At 43.4% G+C, this 20,976-nt stretch overlaps 1 protein-coding gene across 1 annotated transcript in view; it reads left to right on the forward strand.

The window, feature by feature from the left end:
* LOC134956898 (pancreatic alpha-amylase-like) overlaps positions 1–20,976 on the forward strand; it is a 126,945-nt gene that overhangs the window by 78,004 nt on the left and 27,965 nt on the right. Inside the window, exons 2-5 of the mRNA XM_063938769.1 lie at positions 650–796; positions 3,169–3,366; positions 6,927–7,157; positions 8,504–8,637. Of these exons, the coding sequence (XP_063794839.1) occupies positions 650–796; positions 3,169–3,366; positions 6,927–7,157; positions 8,504–8,637 (710 nt within the window). The remainder of the gene's footprint in view (positions 1–649; positions 797–3,168; positions 3,367–6,926; positions 7,158–8,503; positions 8,638–20,976) is intronic.

Here is a 20,976-nt window from a genome sequence, read left to right on the forward strand (position 1 = left end):
GGTGCCCACATACCACAGTAAAATGACACAGAGAGCCCCTATACCACAGGAAAGTGCCACCGTGCCCTTAGTTATCACAGTACCCCCATTTGCCACGGTACCCTCATATATCCTTATATACTGTAATGGATCACAGTGCCTGCATTTAGTAACCAGAATGTGTTTGGCAGCTTTGAATATTGCTTAACGCACTGGCTGGCTGTTGATTCATCTCTGCATTCTCTACCTGTCTGGAACAAGGGAAAAACTGCTAAATAACAAAACTAACTATACAGTACACTAATCCGTCTTCCTAGCTTTCACTGTGTTGTGTAACTGTGTTTTGCAGCTTGCTGCACCCACTGAAATTGCAAATGGCTGACAGGAAGTTGGCTGGGATGCTTCAGAGTTGAAATCCAGTGAATTGTTTCCAGTGAATCCAAGAGCATTAAAGCAATTAGCGACTCATAAACAACAAAAAAAGGGAAAAAATATCAGTAATTTTCAAATATTGAGTCTAAATTGTAGTTGCTTTGCAGTGAAGAGATTTACTGGAACTTACTACGATGCTAGTGAAAATCCACATTAAACAACTAACTTAATCACATATGAAAACATGCATGAGTAAATACTGTAGTATAATGTAGTAATATTGTTAATGTGTTTTCAGATTTCACCACCAAGTGAGAATATTGTTCTTAACAATCCTTGGAGACCATGGTATCAAAGATATCAGCCTATCAGCAACAATCTATGCTCCCGCTCTGGTAATCACCAGCAGCTTCAAGACATGGTGACAAGATGCAATAATGTTGGGGTAAGTGTGATATATTAGATAGTAACTGATGTTACCATCATAAGGAATGTGCAATGTAACAACAGTTCTACCTCTCTTCTTCTTTTACAAATTAATGGAGAAGGTCATGTAAAATGTAGATACAGTAAAGCAAAGACTTGATAAAGTAATGCATGATGTGCAGTAATAAAAAAAATAAACCAGTTTGTAAACATGGACTGCAGTTAATATACACAAACTGCTAATAAGTAAAATATATTTTTTTAGTACATATCATACAATTACTTTTTATTGAAGGCAAAGAGTGGTGTCACTATAAGTTTAAGCCTTCTTGACATCTGTTATTGTACTCACCATCACCACATAATAGTTGATGAAACACAATGCCAAATTACAATTTTGAAATGCTAGGCTTGATTGAGAGGTGGATGCAGTGTTGATGGCGGTCATAAGCCGATATTATAAATCTGAACATGCATCTGAGTCGCACTACACATATGTCCTGATGCTTACCATGGTGGTCACATAATAAATTTGCATGCAGAGAAGTGGAATTTGAATGGATGTTCTTGGAAAGTTACGGGGATGACTACTCAGACATGGGCATGTTCAAATCAGCAACTGCGCCCAAAGACGCAGTTGCTGGTTTTCAACATGTAATGGTACCAGCGGCTATGTTCAAATTAACATTGTGAGCAATGATAGGATTTCTCTACTGTCCAGTGCTGCAATGGATCTGCATACAATGAAGCAGATGGAGACATTTTTTATTTGTATGTGGGCATCTCTGTATGAATTCCATTAGCTTCTGCATTAGCACAAATTCAGAGTTGCACTGCATAAAAAGAAACAGTAGCGCTAGGATTAGTGTCCACCTCTGAATCAAGCCAACTAAGATAAAATAAATGTTTCATTGCACCAAACAGGTTTAATAGTACATGAATATTGACCTTTTCTTTCATAAATAAATGAAAGCATTTATTACTGTGGAAATAAATAAATTCTAGTAATATTTAAGCTTCAGTCGTGATATAACGATGGTCTGCTCCGTAAGGTCTAGAAATTGCATTACAGCAATGCAGTCCTCACATCATCAAAATTAAAACATGATGCCAATAATTTTAAACTCTAATTATCCAAATATTAACTATGTTCATATGTAGTCATACCTATAATTATTGTGTTTGTATTATACAGTTAGTCCATTGTTTTGTTTCCCTAATGATTCACAGATTAAATAATTTATATGATTGTATGTTACCCAATAAAATTAGAATTCTAACAATAGCCAAAAAACAACACTAACAGCACAAAAAGACAGACATACTGTACATAGTTTAATACATGTCCAGTTAGTTATACAAACGGAGTATGAGCTACAGTACCTTCAGTCTCTATCAACTTGGATCTACTTTAGGATACTCTAAAGAAAGAAAGGATAAAATGTATGGATCTTACCAAAATATATAATGTTCTTCCCAATGCATTTTTGTAGCAGCTATGCAGTCGGAGCCGGATTAAGGGGTAGGGGCGGGGGAAGGGGGGGGGGAGTAGAGAGTACATTACTCTGGGCCCAACTTAGCACAAAAACAAGCAAAACTTTATCATCAAGCACCTAATAAAAAAACAGAAAAACCAAACCTTCCCTTGTATGTGTGGATATATTTACAGTGGATGATTCTTCATTCATTATGGTCATACATCTTGATTCTGTCCACCCATGGAGCAGACAATATAAAAAATACAAAACAACAACACAATGGTGCAGTATGTCTAACACAGTTCACAATGCACCCATGTGTGTGGGATGAATTTGTGTGGTTATTCTTGATACACCTCCACCATCTTCTATGCTAAACTATTGACGTATCAAAAAATCCTGCGTGTTTCGTACCGGAACTAACAATGTGCTCAGATTGGTAATTCCACGTAAAGGTATCTTTGCCACAATATGGACTCAAATGAGCGTACCCCAACTCACAATGGATTTGTGTGTTTAAAGCATATCAAGCTTTCTTTTAATGGTACTATATGTTAGGCGTACCCCAACTCACAGTACAAATGGCGTTTTAAATCTCATCAAGGTATCTTTCAGTATCCACAGAGTTGAGTTTGTAAAGGTATAACGTAATCTATTCCATAAAAAACAGGTAGGTAACATTAAAAACTCCAAAAAGTTCATAAAAAAAAACAATACAAGGAGCAAGAAATTACACAATCTCACCCTTACTTAAAACGTATATAAATATGTATCAGTTTATTTTAGTCCATGGGGGCCACCTGCTCTTTAGTGCCCCAGGTCTCCCGAAGCCTTAATCCAGCTCTGTGTACAATGTTATATATTGTGTATGTCTGCTATTTCATATGTTATCCTTATGCTCCCTGTTTCCTAGGTCTATATCTACGCGGATGTTGTCATCAACCACATGTGTGGAGGTGGAGGTGGTGCAGGTACTCATTCAGCTTGTGGCAGCTATTTCAATGCTAATACAAAAGATTTCCCTGCAGTTCCATATTCTGGCTGGGACTTTAATGATGGCAAGTGCAGGACAGGTAGTGGAGAAATTGAGAACTACAATGATCCTTATCAGGTGAGAAAATGTGAATATTTATACATCTATCTGTATATCTTTCTTCCATTTCTGAATTAGATATTTATAATATATTTCTGGTAGTCCATCTAGGATATGCGTAGAAGAGCTGGAAGCTGTTGTGTGCTTGAGTCTCCCCATGCTCCCATTACTCACAGATCCTAATGCATGAAATAGTGCCCACCATTACCACCATGGCCCAGATTCCCAAACCCATCCACTTTAACATACCCTCTAAGCTTTGCTATTTTCATCTCCTGCTGAATCCAGCTTGCACCTTCACAGTGCAAGACCATGGGGGGGGGTCATTCCGAGTTGATCGCACGCTGCAACTTTTTGCAGCCCATGCGATCAGATAGTCGCCGCCTATGGGGCAGTGTATCTTAGCTTAGCAAGTGTGCAAAGGCATGTGCAGGGCAGCTGGGAAAAAAAGTTTTGTGTAGTTTCTGAGTAGCTCTAAACTTACTCAGCCACTGCGATCACTTCAGCCTGTCAGGTACCGGAATTGACGTCATACACCCGCCCTGCAAACGCCTGGACATGCCTGCGTTTTCCTCACCACTCCCAGAAAACGGTCAGTTTCCACCCAGGAACGCCTTCCTGATGTCAATCTTCTAGCGTTCTCCGCTGCTAACGCTTTCCTCATTGATCTCATTGCTTCCCTGCGACGGCCGTCACCGGGCAACAACGCACCTGCGCATTGGCACCCGCGTGAATGCGCAGTTCGAACCCGTTCGCACGGCTGCCAAAAAAAGCAGCGTGCGAACGGGTCGGAATGACCCTTCATGTTGCTGTGTTATGCGTGGCCATACACACACATTTAAATGAGTAAATAATAACAATAACCACAGCTGTCATTCAGTGTCACCAAACACCCAAAGGGATATAAGTAATAGATTGCAAGATCCATGAAACTGCGTGATCTCAGCTATTGAGGCTGTAGATTTAAAGCTGCAATAACATAAAAAAACAAAATGAAGCTTGTTTTGCCTTTCAATTTATTGCTGCTTTAATCACAGAAATTCTGCCTGATCATTGATCTTCAATCCTATTATACTGTCTATTTATGTGTTGAATACACCTTTGTTCATATCATGGCAAATATCCCTTGTTTGCTTTGCAAGGACTTTGTGACTTAGCCGAGTCAAGCATCGTGCCAGCAACTATTTCTCAAAATGTGCATCTTGGGGCCTGAATTAGAGAAGGATGCTTTTGCACAGCAGCTGTGTCTTATGATAGAGCTGCTATGCAAAATATGATAGTGCTTGCAGGAGCAGATCTGAGTTCTGTATCCAAAAATGCAGCATTATACATAGCCAGCGGTGTCGCTGTTTTTAATGTAAATTTTTATATACAGTATATTGAACATTGGATAAATATATGCTATGTACATCGTCTGTGTACATCATTCACAGTTCCATTTTCTCCTCATTCCTCAAATCTCCATCTTCAACTCTCTCATACGAAAGTCCTACAATAGATCTCCAAGTTTCTGTCTGATCCTCTCAGACTTTAATCCAGCAAAAAACCCTTATCCAGTTCCATGGACAAACACATCCATGACAGTCCACAGCTGCCCTCTCTGTTTGGGCCTAGGACAACAGTCCCACCAGTCCCCCCTTATGGCGCCTCTGATGTTACTGCATAACTCACAGTGAATACTCAGTTCTTGTACCTCTGTATACCAGCCAAAAACATAGGACCCCAGACAGAGGGACCCAGCCAATCCTAAACTATGGGTCAGCATCCTAATATCCATTCAAGAGTTTGCAAGTGTTTGCTATTTTAATCTTCTGATATTCCATACTTTTAAATTCCATACTTTTAAATTGTCCTCTGAGGGAGAAGCCCTTGAAGGACAAGCAGGTGGGCTGTGATAGGGGCATGGCCGGAGCTCTCATGTCATTAGGCCCCACCCACTCACTGCAAAGTGTCGCAAATCATGCATATTTCAATAGGGGGCAGAGCCTAAATTACACAATTAACATAGAATTAGCATTACTAGGCCGATAATCCCTCCTCGTGGACCGCACATTCCTCTTATGGCTCTCCTCCTCATTTTGACCACTTCAGTTTAGGAAGTGGGCAGAAGGGAACCAGTTAGGATCCTGGCAGTCAGGAATCCCGATTCTACTCGGAATACTGGCATGACATCCCAACTAGGGTCACAATCCCGGCGACGGAATCCTGACTGCCAGAATCCTGAACAAGCATTGCCAGCCCAACTGAGAAGTAAGCCATGCTGGGGGGTTGTGCAGAGAGGTTTAGGCTGTGGGGGGTGGGTTAGGGTTAGGCTACAGGGAGGGGGGTTAGGTTTAGCCTGTGGGGAGGGGGGGTTAGGTTTAGGCTGCAGGAGGGGGAGAGTTAGGTTTAGGCTGCGAGGAGGTGGAGTTAGGATTAGGCACCACCGAGGAGGGTTAGGCTGCAGAGGGGGGAGGGTTAGGTTTAGGCTGCTGGAAGGGAGGATTAGGGGGTCATTGGGGGAAGGTAAGTATACTTACCTTTCCCTGTCGGGATTTTCAATATCGGGTATTCTGAACGCCGGCATCCTGACCGACCCGGGCAGAACGTAGGAGGGATGCCCATTCTTCCAGGGGTGCGGGAGACTACCCCAAAATCCGTGCATCCCCCACAGAGAGAGTAGCCAAGTATGGGATTATTTGCACTGATAACATACAGTATGCTTCAAGTATAGAAGCACTTCACCCCAGGAACCACCAGTGAATATATTTTACAATTCATTTTAAACACAATTTGTTCATTTTAACATATTGTCTGTCCACTTATCGGAATATTAACACTTCAGGACAAGCATAGTAAATATTTATAATTCAATAAAAAGCATTGTGACCCTTACTTACAATTGTAAATGTTTATTTTTGAAATAGCGCATGATATTATGTGTGTAAAATGATATTCCAAAGCTGGTTTAAGATTTGCCATTTTTTACTATTTTAGCTAAGGCATGGGATATTTTGTTATTTGCATCCTCCGATGTAGAGCTGTTCTGGGGATAAAAAGTCTTTTGGGAAGTCCAAATGTGCATGTGTGTTCTTCAGCTTGCATATGCACAAGTCAGTTGTCTTTTTGTGAAAAGAAGCCCATAGACTCCTATAAGCAATGCCATCAATTGATATTGCATATCGACAGTGACTTCCCAACTGCGGGTATACGCTTGCCTAGTGGGAATTCCGGGATGGGGGGATCTTGGGGGGTTGGCGTGTTGAGATTCCGACCGCTGTTAAAATGTTGGATGTCGGGAGTCCAGTGTTGGTCTGCTGAACCTCCTAGATTCCAACCCCCAGGTTTTTGAATGCATCACTGCATATCAAACACAACCTCCAGAAATATTAAAGACATCTTTACTTCCCATGTTCAGCACAGTATTGATATATTCTTCTTATCTCACTGAAGTAAAAAAAAACTTACAAAAAAACTTACATAGGACCTGACTCAGAGTTGTACGCAAAACCAGTAGTTGTATATTTTACCAGATGTAATGTGTACATATTCAAGAATATCCAACAAAACACTATTTTAAGTTGCATTTTATCCTATAGGTAAGAGATTGCCGTCTTGTTGGTCTTCTGGACCTTGCTCTTGAAAATGAATATGTCCGAGGGAAGACTGTGGATTATTTGAACAGTCTTATCAGCATTGGACTGGCAGGATTCAGAATTGATGCTGCTAAACACATGTGGCCTGGGGATCTTAAAATAATCACAGACAGAGTGCAAAACCTGAATACAAGATGGTTCGCTGGTGGAACCAGACCTTTCATCTTCCAAGAGGTGATCTTACATATAAGAATTTATACAAAATATTCCGTATTGACAGTATTGCCCTTGTTCAAGAATGATAGGCTATTGATTGCAAGAAACTTGCAGATGTAACCATTGTCTTGGTACTGTTATTAACTTAATTTTAAGTATAATTCATAAATTTCATACAGCATTATTATCTTAATTTTTTAATACTGGTAGGGAATTAAATAACATCAACTCCCATTTAATACAATTTTGAGAATCAGAATTTTGTATGATGACGTATGTCAATGATTTATTTAGAAATTTAGATTTATTTAAAAATACTAAATCCTCTTTGATAGCTATATGTGAATAGCTACTGTATGTGCAATAGATTTGAAAAAAATATTTTCGATTTATGGTAATTTATACGCAAATAGTGTGAAAAGTTTACAGTGAACCAAGTTTAAATACATATCTCATAAAACACCAATGTACACAGTCCAAAAAAACAGAGTTATAACTAATATTGAGCCATTCTCTTAAGCCAAGTGCTGCAGAGCTTTAACACAAAAAGACAATTGGCCAAACATGTCAAAGAAATAAAAAATACTTTAAGAAAATACTCAAAAAAGCAGATTTTGGAAAACTTGAAAACTGTATTGTTTTTTGGGTTTTTTGTTGTTGTTGTTTTGTATATTTTTTTTTAGCCATACATGTTCATTTTGATTGTGAAAAAGGTGTGTCTGAAGCAGAATGCATTTGTTCTGATATGTTTAACACTAGTGGTGATTTTTGTTAAACATTAATAAAAATAATATATTACAGATACAGAATTACTACATCTTGTGTATATTCATAGAAGGGTTTCAGTAATTACTGGCAAACTAATGCTTGGCAAGCATTCAGTTTATGTTTACAGCATATTTTTCTGTATGCGTTTAAAACAAATTTACACATTACAGCAGATATACTTTTCGAAGAGAGGAGCTTAAATATAAACATAAAACATAAAATCTTTGTTTTAAGCCTAGCTATAAATATACCCTATAAAAAAGACAAGAGTAAAACCATACAAATTATGATGGAATAAGACAAGTTTACATTTTTTTTTAAATAAAATTGATAACAAGTATTACTGGAATAAAATAAAATTGTATTCGTAATTTTTTTATTTATTCATTTATTAATCTTTCATTTGCTACCCTTGTTTATATATATTCATTTTTATACCTACAATTGTATAATCTGCTTAGTCAATGTATTATTACACACTGGTGCTTTTTGTGTCCAAAAAAATGACAGTAATTCTATTGATAATAATATGATTTTGACCTGTGAAAGTATGGTTTAGTCATTTTAATTGTTTTTCAAATTTATATTATTTTAAGGTCATTGATCTCGGAGGCGAAGCCATTTCATACAATGAATATTTGGGAATTGGAAGAATAACAGAATTTAAATATGGTGCCAAGCTTGGATCGGTCATTCGCAAGTGGAATGGAGAAAAGCTGTCTTATCTGAGGTACATCAAGACCTATAAGGACAATAAATTAAAAGTGTAAAGAGAGTTAGCTAAAATACAATATATTGTTCAACCTTGATGATTAAATCACCTAAAAAATGTTAGCAAACAACAATTAGGGCTAAATGTAATAGAGTGCGAGTTTATTTGTGGGATAAAACTTGCACCTACTTGCACAATATTTAGGTTCAAGTTTGTCCTTTAACTCACATATGTAATGGTGTGAGTTTTCTGGGTCCATGGTAACTCTCATGTTACGCCTCAAAAAAATTCACACTGGGAAGCATGGGAGAATCTGACCAACCAAAATGCGAGTTTCATAATGCGAGATGCACAGTTTTAAAGAAAGTCACCTCTTGGCACCCAAAAGTCACCTGAGTTGTACTTCACAGCCCCTACATACAGATGGAGCCACGCTAATTGTGGCTCCGTCTGTGCCTGGGCACGCTCGACTAGGCACGCCCATCACAGCGTCCAGGTGCCCACACGCCCCATTCACTACAATGGGAATATCTCTGTGCACTCCCGTAGTGGGGCTAGGTGCCGGACTGCCTAGTCCTGCCAGGAGTGCATGTTTGCGATGGAGCCACACTAAATGAGTGTAGCCCCATCTGTAAGACTTAAGTCCGTGTTCGGCCTTTGATAGGTTTGTGAAGAAGGCTAGGAAGAAGTAGCAGCTGTGATACTGAGAGAGAGTGTGTTTGGAGGTTTTTTTTAGTTCATTCATGTCATTCAGACTGTGAATTAGTGAAGACTAGAGGCAGGAGGATGAAGGTACTGTGGAACAGGAGATGCAAGAGGAGAAGTAGGACACACAGGAGGACGACGCTGATGATGAAGAGTCTGATGGTCCACTCTCTGGGAAGACGTGCACTGGCAGGAATGTGCATTTTTTTGTATGAGGAGAACTGCACACTGGAAAATGCAATGGTGCCAGTGTTTGTTCACCTCCTTGGAGAGTAGGCTCACCATACTCCTGTGTCCAGAAGAAGACGATGTGGCAAGGCATCACAGATGCAGTTAATGTAGTGTGTTTCTTCCACTACTGTGTGACCAACATTAAAAATTGCTTCAATGATGTGAATCACATCTTGAAGGTCAAGAAGGCAGACCAGCAGAAGGAGTCGTGCAGGACAAGGGGTAACCGTGCAGTACCAATCGACTATACTGCATATGAGGAGGAGCTAAAACAGATAATACAACCAGAAATCTTCCTGGGAACCCACATGGAGGGCACAGACTGTCCTTCAGTCCAACACCATTCTGGTGAGTAACCAAACCATTTTTAACCTTTTATTATCTGTAAGAACACAATTCAGTTTGTAGTTAGTGTTAGACTAGGGGTGGCCAATAAGCAGCACTCCTACTGCTGTAGAACAACACATCCCAGCATGCCCTGACACAGTTTGACCCTGGTCAAATTGCAACACTGTTTCAAGGCATGCTGGGATGTGTAGTTCTACAGCAGCTTGAGTACTGATTATTACCCGCCCCAGTGTTATAGCCATTTCGCAGTTTAGAAAACTGTTTCTGAGTAAATACCACTAAATGTAATAAACATATCAATATGATTGTAAGGTACCCAAGCACAGTAACTAGCATTTGCAAATGTGTACAATGTAACAAAATCCATTAAACAGTATAAGTGTGATGCAGATCCATTAAACCAAAATAGGCCACTGAAACTATGGTATATATAGTTCTTTGTTCAGCTGCACAACTGAGGAAAAATGCTCCTGGCAAAAGGACACTTCTACATGTGGAAGAGGAGAAAGCTGGTGAGACCTAAACAAATCTACAAAAAATAAATAAAACCTCTTGGGTCAGCAGGCCACAGCATCTTTATTGTCTCGTAATATTAATTACATTATCATTGTGTAATTTAGCCACATACCCATTAAACCATGTAATGTTGCATAAAATAAGATTTTAAACCTACCGGTAAATCTTTTTCTCGTAGCCCATAGAGGATGCTGGGGACTCCGTAAGGACCATGGGGATAGACGGGCTCCACAGGAGACATGGGCCCTTTAAGAAAGACTTTGACTCTGGGTGTGCACTGGCTCCTCCCTCTATGCCCCTCCTCCAGACCTCAGTTAGAGAAACTGTGTCTAGAGGAGACGGACAGTACGAGGAAAGGATTTTTGTTAATCCAAGGGCAAGATTCATTTTTGTTAATACAAGGGCAAGATTCATACCAGCCACACCAATCACACCGTATAACTTGTGATATACTATCTAGTTAACAGTATGAAAAAACAACATATCATCGGTCCAAAACCGATGAAACTATAACATAACCCTTATGTAAGCAATAACTATATACAAGTCTTGCAGAAGTAGTCCGCACTTGGGACGGGCGCCCAGCATCCTATACGGACTACGAGAAAAAGATTTACTGGTAGGTTTAAAATCTTATTTTCTCTAATGTCCTAGAGGATGCTGGGGACTCCGTAAGGACCATGGGGATTATACCAAAGCTCCCAAACGGGCAGGAGAGTGCGGATGACTCTGCAGCACCGATTGAGCAAACAGGAGGTCCCCCTCAGCCAGGGTATCAAACTTATAGAACTTTGCAAAGGTGTTTGACCCCGACCAAGTAGCAGCTCGGCACAGCTGTAATGCTGAGAACCCTCGGGCAGCCGCCCAAGACGAGCTCACCTTCCTAGTGGAATGGGCCTTAACCGATTTCGGTATCGGCAATCCTGCCGTAGAATGCGCCTGCTGAATTGTGTTACAGATCCAGCTAGCAATAGTCTGCTTTGAAGCAGGGCCGCCAACCTTGTTGGCTGCATACAGTACAAACAGTGCTTCTGTTTTTCTGATCCTAGCCGTTCTGGCCACGTAAATTTTCAAAGCCCTGACCACATCCAGGGACTCGGAATCCTCCAAGTCACGTGTAGCCACAGGCACGACAATAGGTTGGTTCATATGAAAGGATGAGACCACCTTAGGTAGGAATTGAGGACGGGTCCGCAATTCCGCTCTATCCATATGGAAAACCAGATAGGGGCTTTTATGTGATAAAGCCGCCAATTCCGAAACTCGCCTAGCCGAAGCCAAGGCTAACAACATGACCACCTTCCAAGTGAGATATTTCAACTCCACTGTTTTAAGTGGTTCAAACCAATGTGACTTAAGGAAATTTAACACCACGTTAAGGTCCCAAGGTGCCACCGGAGGTACAAAAGGAGGCTGAATATGCAGTACTCCCTTCACAAAAGTCTGTACTTCAGGTAAAGAGGCCAATTCCTTTTGAAAGAAAATGGACAAGGCCGAAATCTGAACTTTAATGGAGCCTAATTTTAGGCCCAAATTCACTCCAGTTTGTAAGAAGTGAAGAAAATGGCCTAGATGGAATTCTTCCGTAGGAGCATTCCTGGCCTCACACCAAGAAACATATTTTCACCATATTCGGTGATAATGTTTAGATGTCACTTCCTTCCTAGCCTTTATTAGTGTAGGAATAACCTCATCCGGAATACCTTTTTCCGCTAGGATCCAGCATTCAACCGCCATGCCGTCAAACGCAGCTGCGGTAAGTCTTGGAACAGACAGGGACCTTGTTGTAACAGGTCCTGCCTTAGAGGAAGAGGCCACGGATCTTCTGTGAGCATTTCCTGCAGATCCGGATACCAGGTCCTTCGTGGCCAATCCGGAACAATGAGTATTGTTCTCACTCCTCTTTTTCTTATTATCCTCAACACCTTGGGTATGAGAGGAAGAGGAGGAAACACATAGACCGACTGGAACACCCACGGTGTCACTAGGGTGTCCACAGCTACCGCCTGAGGGTCTCTTCACCTGGCGCAATACCTTTGTAGCTTTTTGTTGAGACGGGACGCCATCATGTCTATTTGGGACAGTCCCCACCGACTTGCAATCTGAGCGAAGACTTCTTGATGAAGTCCCCACTCTCCCGGATGCAGGTCGTGTCTGCTGAGGAAGTCTGCTTCCCAGTTGTCCACTCCCGGAATGAACACTGCTGACAGAGCGCTTACATGATTCTTCGCCCAGCGAAGAATTCTGGTGGCTTCCGCCATTGCCACTCTGCTCCTTGTGCCGCCTTGGCGGTTTACATGAGCTACTGCGGTGACGTTGTCTGACTGGATCAGAACTGGTCGATCGCGAATTAAGATCTCCGCTTGACGTAGGGCGTTGTATATGGCCCTTAGTTCCAGGATGTTGATGTGAAGACAAGTCTCTTGACTTGACAAAGGCCTTGGAAATTTCTTCCCTGTGTGACTGCTCCCCAACCTCGGAGGCTCGCGTCCGTGGTCACCAGGATCCAGTCCTGAAAGCCGAACCTGCGGCCCTCTAGAAGGTGAGCACTTTTCAGCCACCACAGGAGAGATACTCTGACCCTGGGGGACAGGGTGATCCGCTGATGCATTTGCAGATGTGACCCGGACCATTTGTCCAATAGGTCCCATTGGAAGGTCCTTGCATGGAATCTGCTGTAGGGAATGGCTTTGTATGTCGCCACCATTTTTCCCAGGACTTGAGTGCAATGACGTATTGACACTTGTTTTGGCTTCAACAGGTTCATGACTAGAGTCATGAGTTCCTGCGTTTTTTCTGTCGGAAGAAAAACCCTCTTCTGGTCTGTGTCCAGAATCATGCCCAAGAAGGGCAGACGAGTTGTAGGATTCAGCTGCGACTTTGGAATATTGATAATCCAGCCGTGTCGCTGTAACACATTCAGTGAAAGTGATACGCTGTTCAGCAACTTCTCCCGTGATCTCGCTTTTATGAGGAGATCGTCCAAGTACGGGATAATTGTGACACCCTGTTTGCGCAGGAGCACCATCATTTCCGCCATTACCTTGGTGAAAATTCTCGGGGCCGTGGAAAGCCCAAACGGCAACTGGTAATGACAATCCTGTACCGCAAATCTCAGGTACGCCTGATGAGGAGGATATATGGGAACATGCAGGTATGCATCCTTTATGTCCAGAGATACCATAAAATCTCCCCCTTCCAGGCTGGCGATGACCACTCTGAGCGACTCCATCTTGAACTTGAACCGTTTTAAGTAAAGGTTCAGGGATTTTAAATTCAAAATGGGTCTGACCGAACCGTCCGGTTTCGGGACCACAAACAGAGTTGAGTAGTACCCCTTCCCTCTTTGAAGCAGGGGAACCTCTACCACCTCTTGTTGAAGACAAGGCACCTCTTCGAATTCCAGCTTGTATCCCTGGGAAACAATTTCTATTGCCCAGGGATCCACCTGTGAGTGAACCCAGATGTGGCTGAACAGTTGAAGACGTGCCCCCACTGGAGCGGACTCCCTCAGGGGAGCCCCAGCGTCATGCGGTGGATTTTGCAGAGGCCGGGGAGGACTTCTGTTCCTGGGAACTAGCTGTGTTGTGCAGCTTTTTCCCTCTGCCCTTACCTCTGGCAAGAAAGGACGATCCACGTACTCTCTTGTTTTTATTGGAACGAAAGGACTGCATTTGATAATGAGGCGCTTTCTTAGATTGTGAGGGAATATATGGCAAAAAATTTGATTTACCTGCCGTAGCCGTGGAGACGAGGTCCGAGAGGCCCTCACCAAACAATTCCTCACCCTTGTAAGGCAACAACTCCATATGTCTCTTGGAGTCGGCATCACCTGACCACTGTCGGGTCCATAAGACACGCCTAGCAGAAATAGACATAGCGTTTATCCTGGAACCCAGTAAACTAATGTCTCTTTGAGCATCCCTCATATATAAGACAGCATCTTTTCTATGCCCTAGGGTCATTAAAATGGTATCCTTATCAAGGGTCTCAATATCCGCTGATAAGGAATCTGTCCATGCTGCTACAGCACTACAAACCCAGGCCGACGCAATAGCCGGTCTGAGTAACGTACCAGAATGTGTGTAAATGGACTTCAAGGTAACCTCCTGCTTGCGGTCAGCAGGATCCATCAGGGTAGCCATATCTTGGGATGGAAGCGCTATCTTTTTTGATAAGCGCATCAAAGCTTTGTCTACCCTAGGGGAGGATTCCCACCGGATTCTGTCCTGCGACGGGAAAGGATACGCTATTAGAATCCTTTTGGGAATCTGCAGTTTTTTGTCTGGAGTTTCCCATGCTTTTTCGCATAATTCGTTCAGCTCATGTGAGGAGGGAGAGGTGACCTCAGGTTTCTTTCCCTTATACATGTGAACCCTCGTGTCAGGGAAAGGGGGTTCCTCAGTGATATGCAAAACATCTTTTATTGCGATAATCATATTTTGAATACATTTAGCCACCTTTGGCTGTAATTTTGCATCATCGTAGTCGACACTGGAGTCTGAATCTGTGTCGGTATCTGTGTCAACTATTTGGGATAGTGGGCGCTTCTGAGACCCTGAAGGTCCAGGCGACATTGGGACAGGCATGGGTTGACTCCCTGACTGTACCCCAGCTTCAGCTTTGTCTAATCTTTTGTGCAATAAATTAACATTAGCACTTAAAACATTCCACATATCCATCCAGTCAGGTGTCGGCACTGCTGACGGAGATCTAACATTCATATACTCCCCCTCCTCCTTAGGTGAGCCTTCAATCTCAGACATGTTGACACACGCGTACCGACACACCACACACACACAGGGATGCTCTTTTCTGAAGACAGGTTCCCCACCAGGCCCTTTGGAGAGACAGAGAGAGAGTATGCCAGCACACACCCCAGCGCTATATGACCCAGGAAAAAACACAGTATGTTTACCCAGTAGCGCTTTTGTTATGTATATGCGCCCATTATGTGCACCCCCTCTACTTTAAAACCCTTCTTTCACTGTGTGTTAAGCAGGGGAGAGTCCGGGGAGCTTCCTCTCAGCGGTGCTGTGGAGAAAAATGGCGCTGGTGAGTGCTGAGGGAGACGCCCCGCCCCCTCGGCGGCGGGCTTCTGTCCTGCTCAAATTTCTCAATAACATGGCGGGGGCTCTTTATATACATGTGCCCAGCTGTACATGTATATATATATATATACATATGCCACAGGAGAGGTTTATATTGCTGCCCAGGGCGCCCCCCCTGCGCCCTGCACCCTTACAGTGACCGAGGTGTGTGAGGTGAATGGGAGCAATGGCGCACAGCTGCAGTGCTGTGTGTTACCTCTATGAAGATCAAAGTGTCTTCTGCCGCCTCTGATGTCTTTTCCTCAATACTCACCCGGCTTCTATCTTCCAGCTCTGCGAGGAGGACGGCGGCGCGGCTCTGGGACGGACGGCTAGGGTGAGACCTGCGTTCCGATCCCTCTGGAGCTAATGGTGTCCAGTAGCCTAAGAAACAGAGCCCAGAAACTCAGAGAAGTGGGTCTGTTTCTCTCTCCTCAGTCCCTCGATGCAGGGTGTCTGTTGCCAGCAGGCTCCCTGAACATAAAAAACCTAACTAGGGGGGTAATTCCAAGTTGATCGCAGCAGGAAATTTTTTAGCAGTTGGGCAAAACCATGTGCACTGCAGGGGTAGGGGGGGCAGATATAACATTTGCAGAGAGAGTTAGATTTGGGTGGGTTATTTTGTTTCTGTGTAGGGTAAATACTGGCTGCTTTATTTTTACACTGCAATTTAGATTGCAGATTGAACACACCACACCCAAATCTATTTCTCTCTGCACATGTTATATCTGCCCCCCGTTCAGTGCACATGGTTTTGCCCAATTGCTAACAAACTTGAAGCAGCGATCAACTCAGAATTAGGCCCTAAAATGCTTTCTTTACAGGAAACTCAGGAGAGCTCCTGAAATGCACCCAGTCTCCACTGGGCACAGTATCAAACTGAGGTCTGGAGGAGGGGCATAGAGGGAGGAGCCAGTGCACACCCAGAGTCAAAGTCTTTCTTAAAGTGCCCATGTCTCCTGCGGAGCCCGTCTATCCCCATGGTCCTTACGGAGTCCCCAGCATCCTCTAGGACGTTAGAGAAATCATATTAGTAATGTATTTAAAAAAAATCTAAGCAAAATATAAAAAGACACTCATATGTAACCAACATACTTAATGCAATATTTTCATCCACAATTTCCTTAAAAAACATGCATGTATTGTGGATTGTAAAAAAACTTAATTGAGTCAGTACTGAAGCACCTGTGCACAAGCATGAATATGTATAACACATGCAATGTTAGGATGACAAAATTATTATGGACAGTGCATTTACTTTTATCCAAGTATGATTACTGACTGTTCATATTTATTTTTCAGGTCCATCACGCCTACTTCCACCAAGACCAGTAGTCCTTCAGCAATATAGTGAACAACAGGAGATCATCTTCATGCCAGTGGAGTCTGTAGATAACACAGCACTAGTGGTAATTCTGGAGAGCCAACCACAGCAGCAGGCAACACCACAGCCCTCATCCACATCTCAATGAACACCAACTATTGAGGAGATGGCTCAGTCCCTGGGCACTTTTAGTCAAATTCAACTGACATTCATGAATACCCAATCCCAACAAATGAATGCCACCAGTTACCAACTTAGGAAAATAGCTAATGCCATATGAGTCGCATAGGGCACCAGAACAAGAATGGGCCATAATTTTGATATGAGGTCAGTCAGGCCATTAGGGGGCAAGCCGAGGCCCTTATTAGCCTCCAAAGGGAGCTATTAGGGCAAAGGGCCACATTAGATATTAATTCTGTGTCTACTGTAAGCAGTCTGGCAACTTCCTCACAAACAGCATCGCCAACCATTCCCCCAGATGCAGCCTGAGCGCATGTGGTGGTGCAGCTAATGTAGGTAGGGGCAGAGGAAGCATAGGCCCAAAGAAGTAATTTTGCTGATACTTTTGTCACAATTGTTATGTTTTTTTTGCTTTGTCACAGTAAATTTGTTTGCCAAATTCTATGTTGTCTGTTTTATTTTTACAACTAAAATCAGTCATAAAAGTTTTGTTTATGTTTGATAAACATTTTAGGTCTAAGAAAGGTACACATAGATATAGTGTTCTAAATGTGTGCACATGAAATTATTTAAAAAAAGTGGCATGTTGTTTAAAAGAAAATACACAAGACATGGGCTTGCTTGGTTTGTTACCAATTGGAAATCACTTACCAAATGTTCAGTGTCTACAATACATATACCAGTACATCCCATGTGTCATTTTCCTCTATAATGTAAAAAAAAAATTTGACATAAAAAAAAATGAAAACCCCCTTAACTGACTTATCTCTAGAGATGAGCGCCTGAAATTTTTCGGGTTTTGTGTTTTGGTTTTGGGTTCGGTTCCGCGGCCGTGTTTTGGGTTCGAACGCGTTTTGGCAAAACCTCACCGAATTTTTTTTGTCGGATTCGGGTGTGTTTTGGATTCGGGTGTTTTTTTCAAAAAACCCTAAAAAACAGCTTAAATCATAGAATTTGGGGGTAATTTTGATCCCAAAGTATTATTAACCTCAAAAAACATAATTTACACTCATTTTCAGCCTATTCTGAACACATCACACCTCACAATATTATTTTTAGTCCTAAAATTTGCACCGAGGTCGCTGTGTGAGTAAGATAAGCGACCCTAGTGGCCGACACAAACACCGGGCCCATCTAGGAGTGGCACTGCAGTGTCACGCAGGATGTCCCTTCCAAAAAACCCTCCCCAAACAGCACATGACGCAAAGAAAAAAAGAGGCGCAATGAGGTAGCTGACTGTGTGAGAAAGATAAGCGACCCTAGTGGCCGACACAAACACCGGGCCCATCTAGGAGTGGCACTGCAGTGTCACGCAGGATGTCCCTTCCAAAAAACCCTCCCCAAACAGCACATGACGCAAAGAAAAAAAGAGGCGCAATGAGGTAGCTGTGTGAGAAAGATAAGCGACCCTAGTGGCCGACACAAACACCGGGCCCATCTAGGAGTGGCACTGCAGTGTCACGCAGGATGTCCCTTCCAAAAAACCCTCCCCAAACAGCACATGACGCAAAGAAAAAAAGAGGCGCAATGAGGTAGCTGTGTGAGTAAGATTAGCGACCCTAGTGGCCGACACAAACACCGGGCCCATCTAGGAGTGGCACTGCAGTGTCACGCAGGATGGCCCTTCCAAAAAACCCTCCCCAAACAGCACATGACGCAAAGAAAAAAAGAGGCGCAATGAGGTAGCTGACTGTGTGAGTAAGATTAGCGACCCTAGTGGCCGACACAAACACCGGGCACATCTAGGAGTGGCACTGCAGTGTCACGCAGGATGTCCCTTCCAAAAAACCCTCCCCAAACAGCACATGACGCAAAGAAAAAAAGAGGCGCAATGAGGTAGCTGACTGTGTGAGAAAGATAAGCGACCCTAGTGGCCGACACAAACACCGGGCCCATCTAGGAGTGGCACTGCAGTGTCACGCAGGATGTCCCTTCCAAAAAACCCTCCCCAATCAGCACATGATGCAAAGAAAAAGAAAAGAAAAAAGAGGTGCAAGATGGAATTATCCTTGGGCCCTCCCACCCACCCTTATGTTGTATAAACAAAACAGGACATGCACACTTTAACCAACCCATCATTTCAGTGACAGGGTCTGCCACACGACTGTGACTGATATGACGGGTTGGTTTGGACCCCCCCCAAAAAAGAAGCAATTAATCTCTCCTTGCACAAACTGGCTCTACAGAGGCAAGATGTCCACCTCATCTTCACCCTCCGATATATCACCGTGTACATCCCCCTCCTCACAGATTATCAATTCGTCCCCACTGGAATCCACCATCTCAGCTCCCTGTGTACTTTGTGGAGGCAATTGCTGCTGGTCAATGTCTCCGCGGAGGAATTGATTATAATTCATTTTAATGAACATCATCTTCTCCACATTTTCTGGATGTAACCTCGTACGCCGATTGCTGACAAGGTGAGCGGCGGCACTAAACACTCTTTCGGAGTACACACTTGTGGGAGGGCAACTTAGGTAGAATAAAGCCAGTTTGTGCAAGGGCCTCCAAATTGCCTCTTTTTCCTGCCAGTATAAGTACGGACTGTGTGACGTGCCTACTTGGATGCGGTCACTCATATAATCCTCCACCATTCTATCAATGTTGAGAGAATCATATGCAGTGACAGTAGACGACATGTCCGTAATCGTTGTCAGGTCCTTCAGTCCGGACCAGATGTCAGCATCAGCAGTCGCTCCAGACTGCCCTGCATCACCGCCAGCGGGTGGGCTCGGAATTCTGAGCCTTTTCCTCGCACCCCCAGTTGCGGGAGAATGTGAAGGAGGAGATGTTGACAGGTCGCGTTCCGCTTGACTTGACAATTTTGTCACCAGCAGGTCTTTCAACCCCAGCAGACCTGTGTCTGCCGGAAAGAGAGATCCAAGGTAGGCTTTAAATCTAGGATCGAGCACGGTGGCCAAAATGTAGTGCTCTGATTTCAACAGATTGACCACCCGTGAATCCTTGTTAAGCGAATTAAGGGCTGCATCCACAAGTCCCACATGCCTAGCGGAATCGCTCCGTGTTAGCTCCTTCTTCAATGCCTCCAGCTTCTTCTGCAAAAGCCTGATGAGGGGAATGACCTGACTCAGGCTGGCAGTGTCTGAACTGACTTCACGTGTGGCAAGTTCAAAGGGCATCAGAACCTTGCACAACGTTGAAATCATTCTCCACTGCACTTGAGACAGGTGCATTCCATCTCCTATATCGTGCTCAATTGTATAGGCTTGAATGGCCTTTTGCTGCTCCTCCAACCTCTGAAGCATATAGAGGGTTGAATTCCACCTCGTTACCACTTCTTGCTTCAGATGATGGCAGGGCAGGTTCAGTAGTTTTTGGTGGTGCTCCAGTCTTCTGTACGTGGTGCCTGTACGCCGAAAGTGTCCCGCAATTTTTCTGGCCACCGACAGCATCTCTTGCACGCCCCTGTCGTTTTTTAAAAAATTCTGCACCACCAAATTCAAGGTATGTGCAAAACATGGGACGTGCTGGAATTTGCCCATATTTAATGCACACACAATATTGCTGGCGTTGTCCGATGCCACAAATCCACAGGAGAGTCCAATTGGGGTAAGCCATTCCGCGATGATCTTCCTCAGTTGCCGTAAGAGGTTTTCAGCTGTGTGCGTATTCTGGAAAGCGGTGATACAAAGCGTAGCCTGCCTAGGAAAGAGTTGGCGTTTGCGAGATGCTGCTACTGGTGCCGCCGCTGCTGTTCTTGCGGCGGGAGTCCATACATCTACCCAGTGGGCTGTCACAGTCATATAGTCCTGACCCTGCCCTGCTCCACTTGTCCACATGTCCGTGGTTAAGTGGACATTGGGTACAACTGCATTTTTTAGGACACTGGTGAGTCTTTTTCTGACGTCCGTGTACATTCTCGGTATCGCCTGCCTAGAGAAGTGGAACCTAGATGGTATTTGGTAACGGGGGCACACTGCCTCAATAAATTGTCTAGTTCCC

This window comes from Pseudophryne corroboree, chromosome 9, assembly GCF_028390025.1.
Source record: "Pseudophryne corroboree isolate aPseCor3 chromosome 9, aPseCor3.hap2, whole genome shotgun sequence".
In the NCBI taxonomy this organism is placed as follows: domain Eukaryota; kingdom Metazoa; phylum Chordata; class Amphibia; order Anura; family Myobatrachidae; genus Pseudophryne; species Pseudophryne corroboree.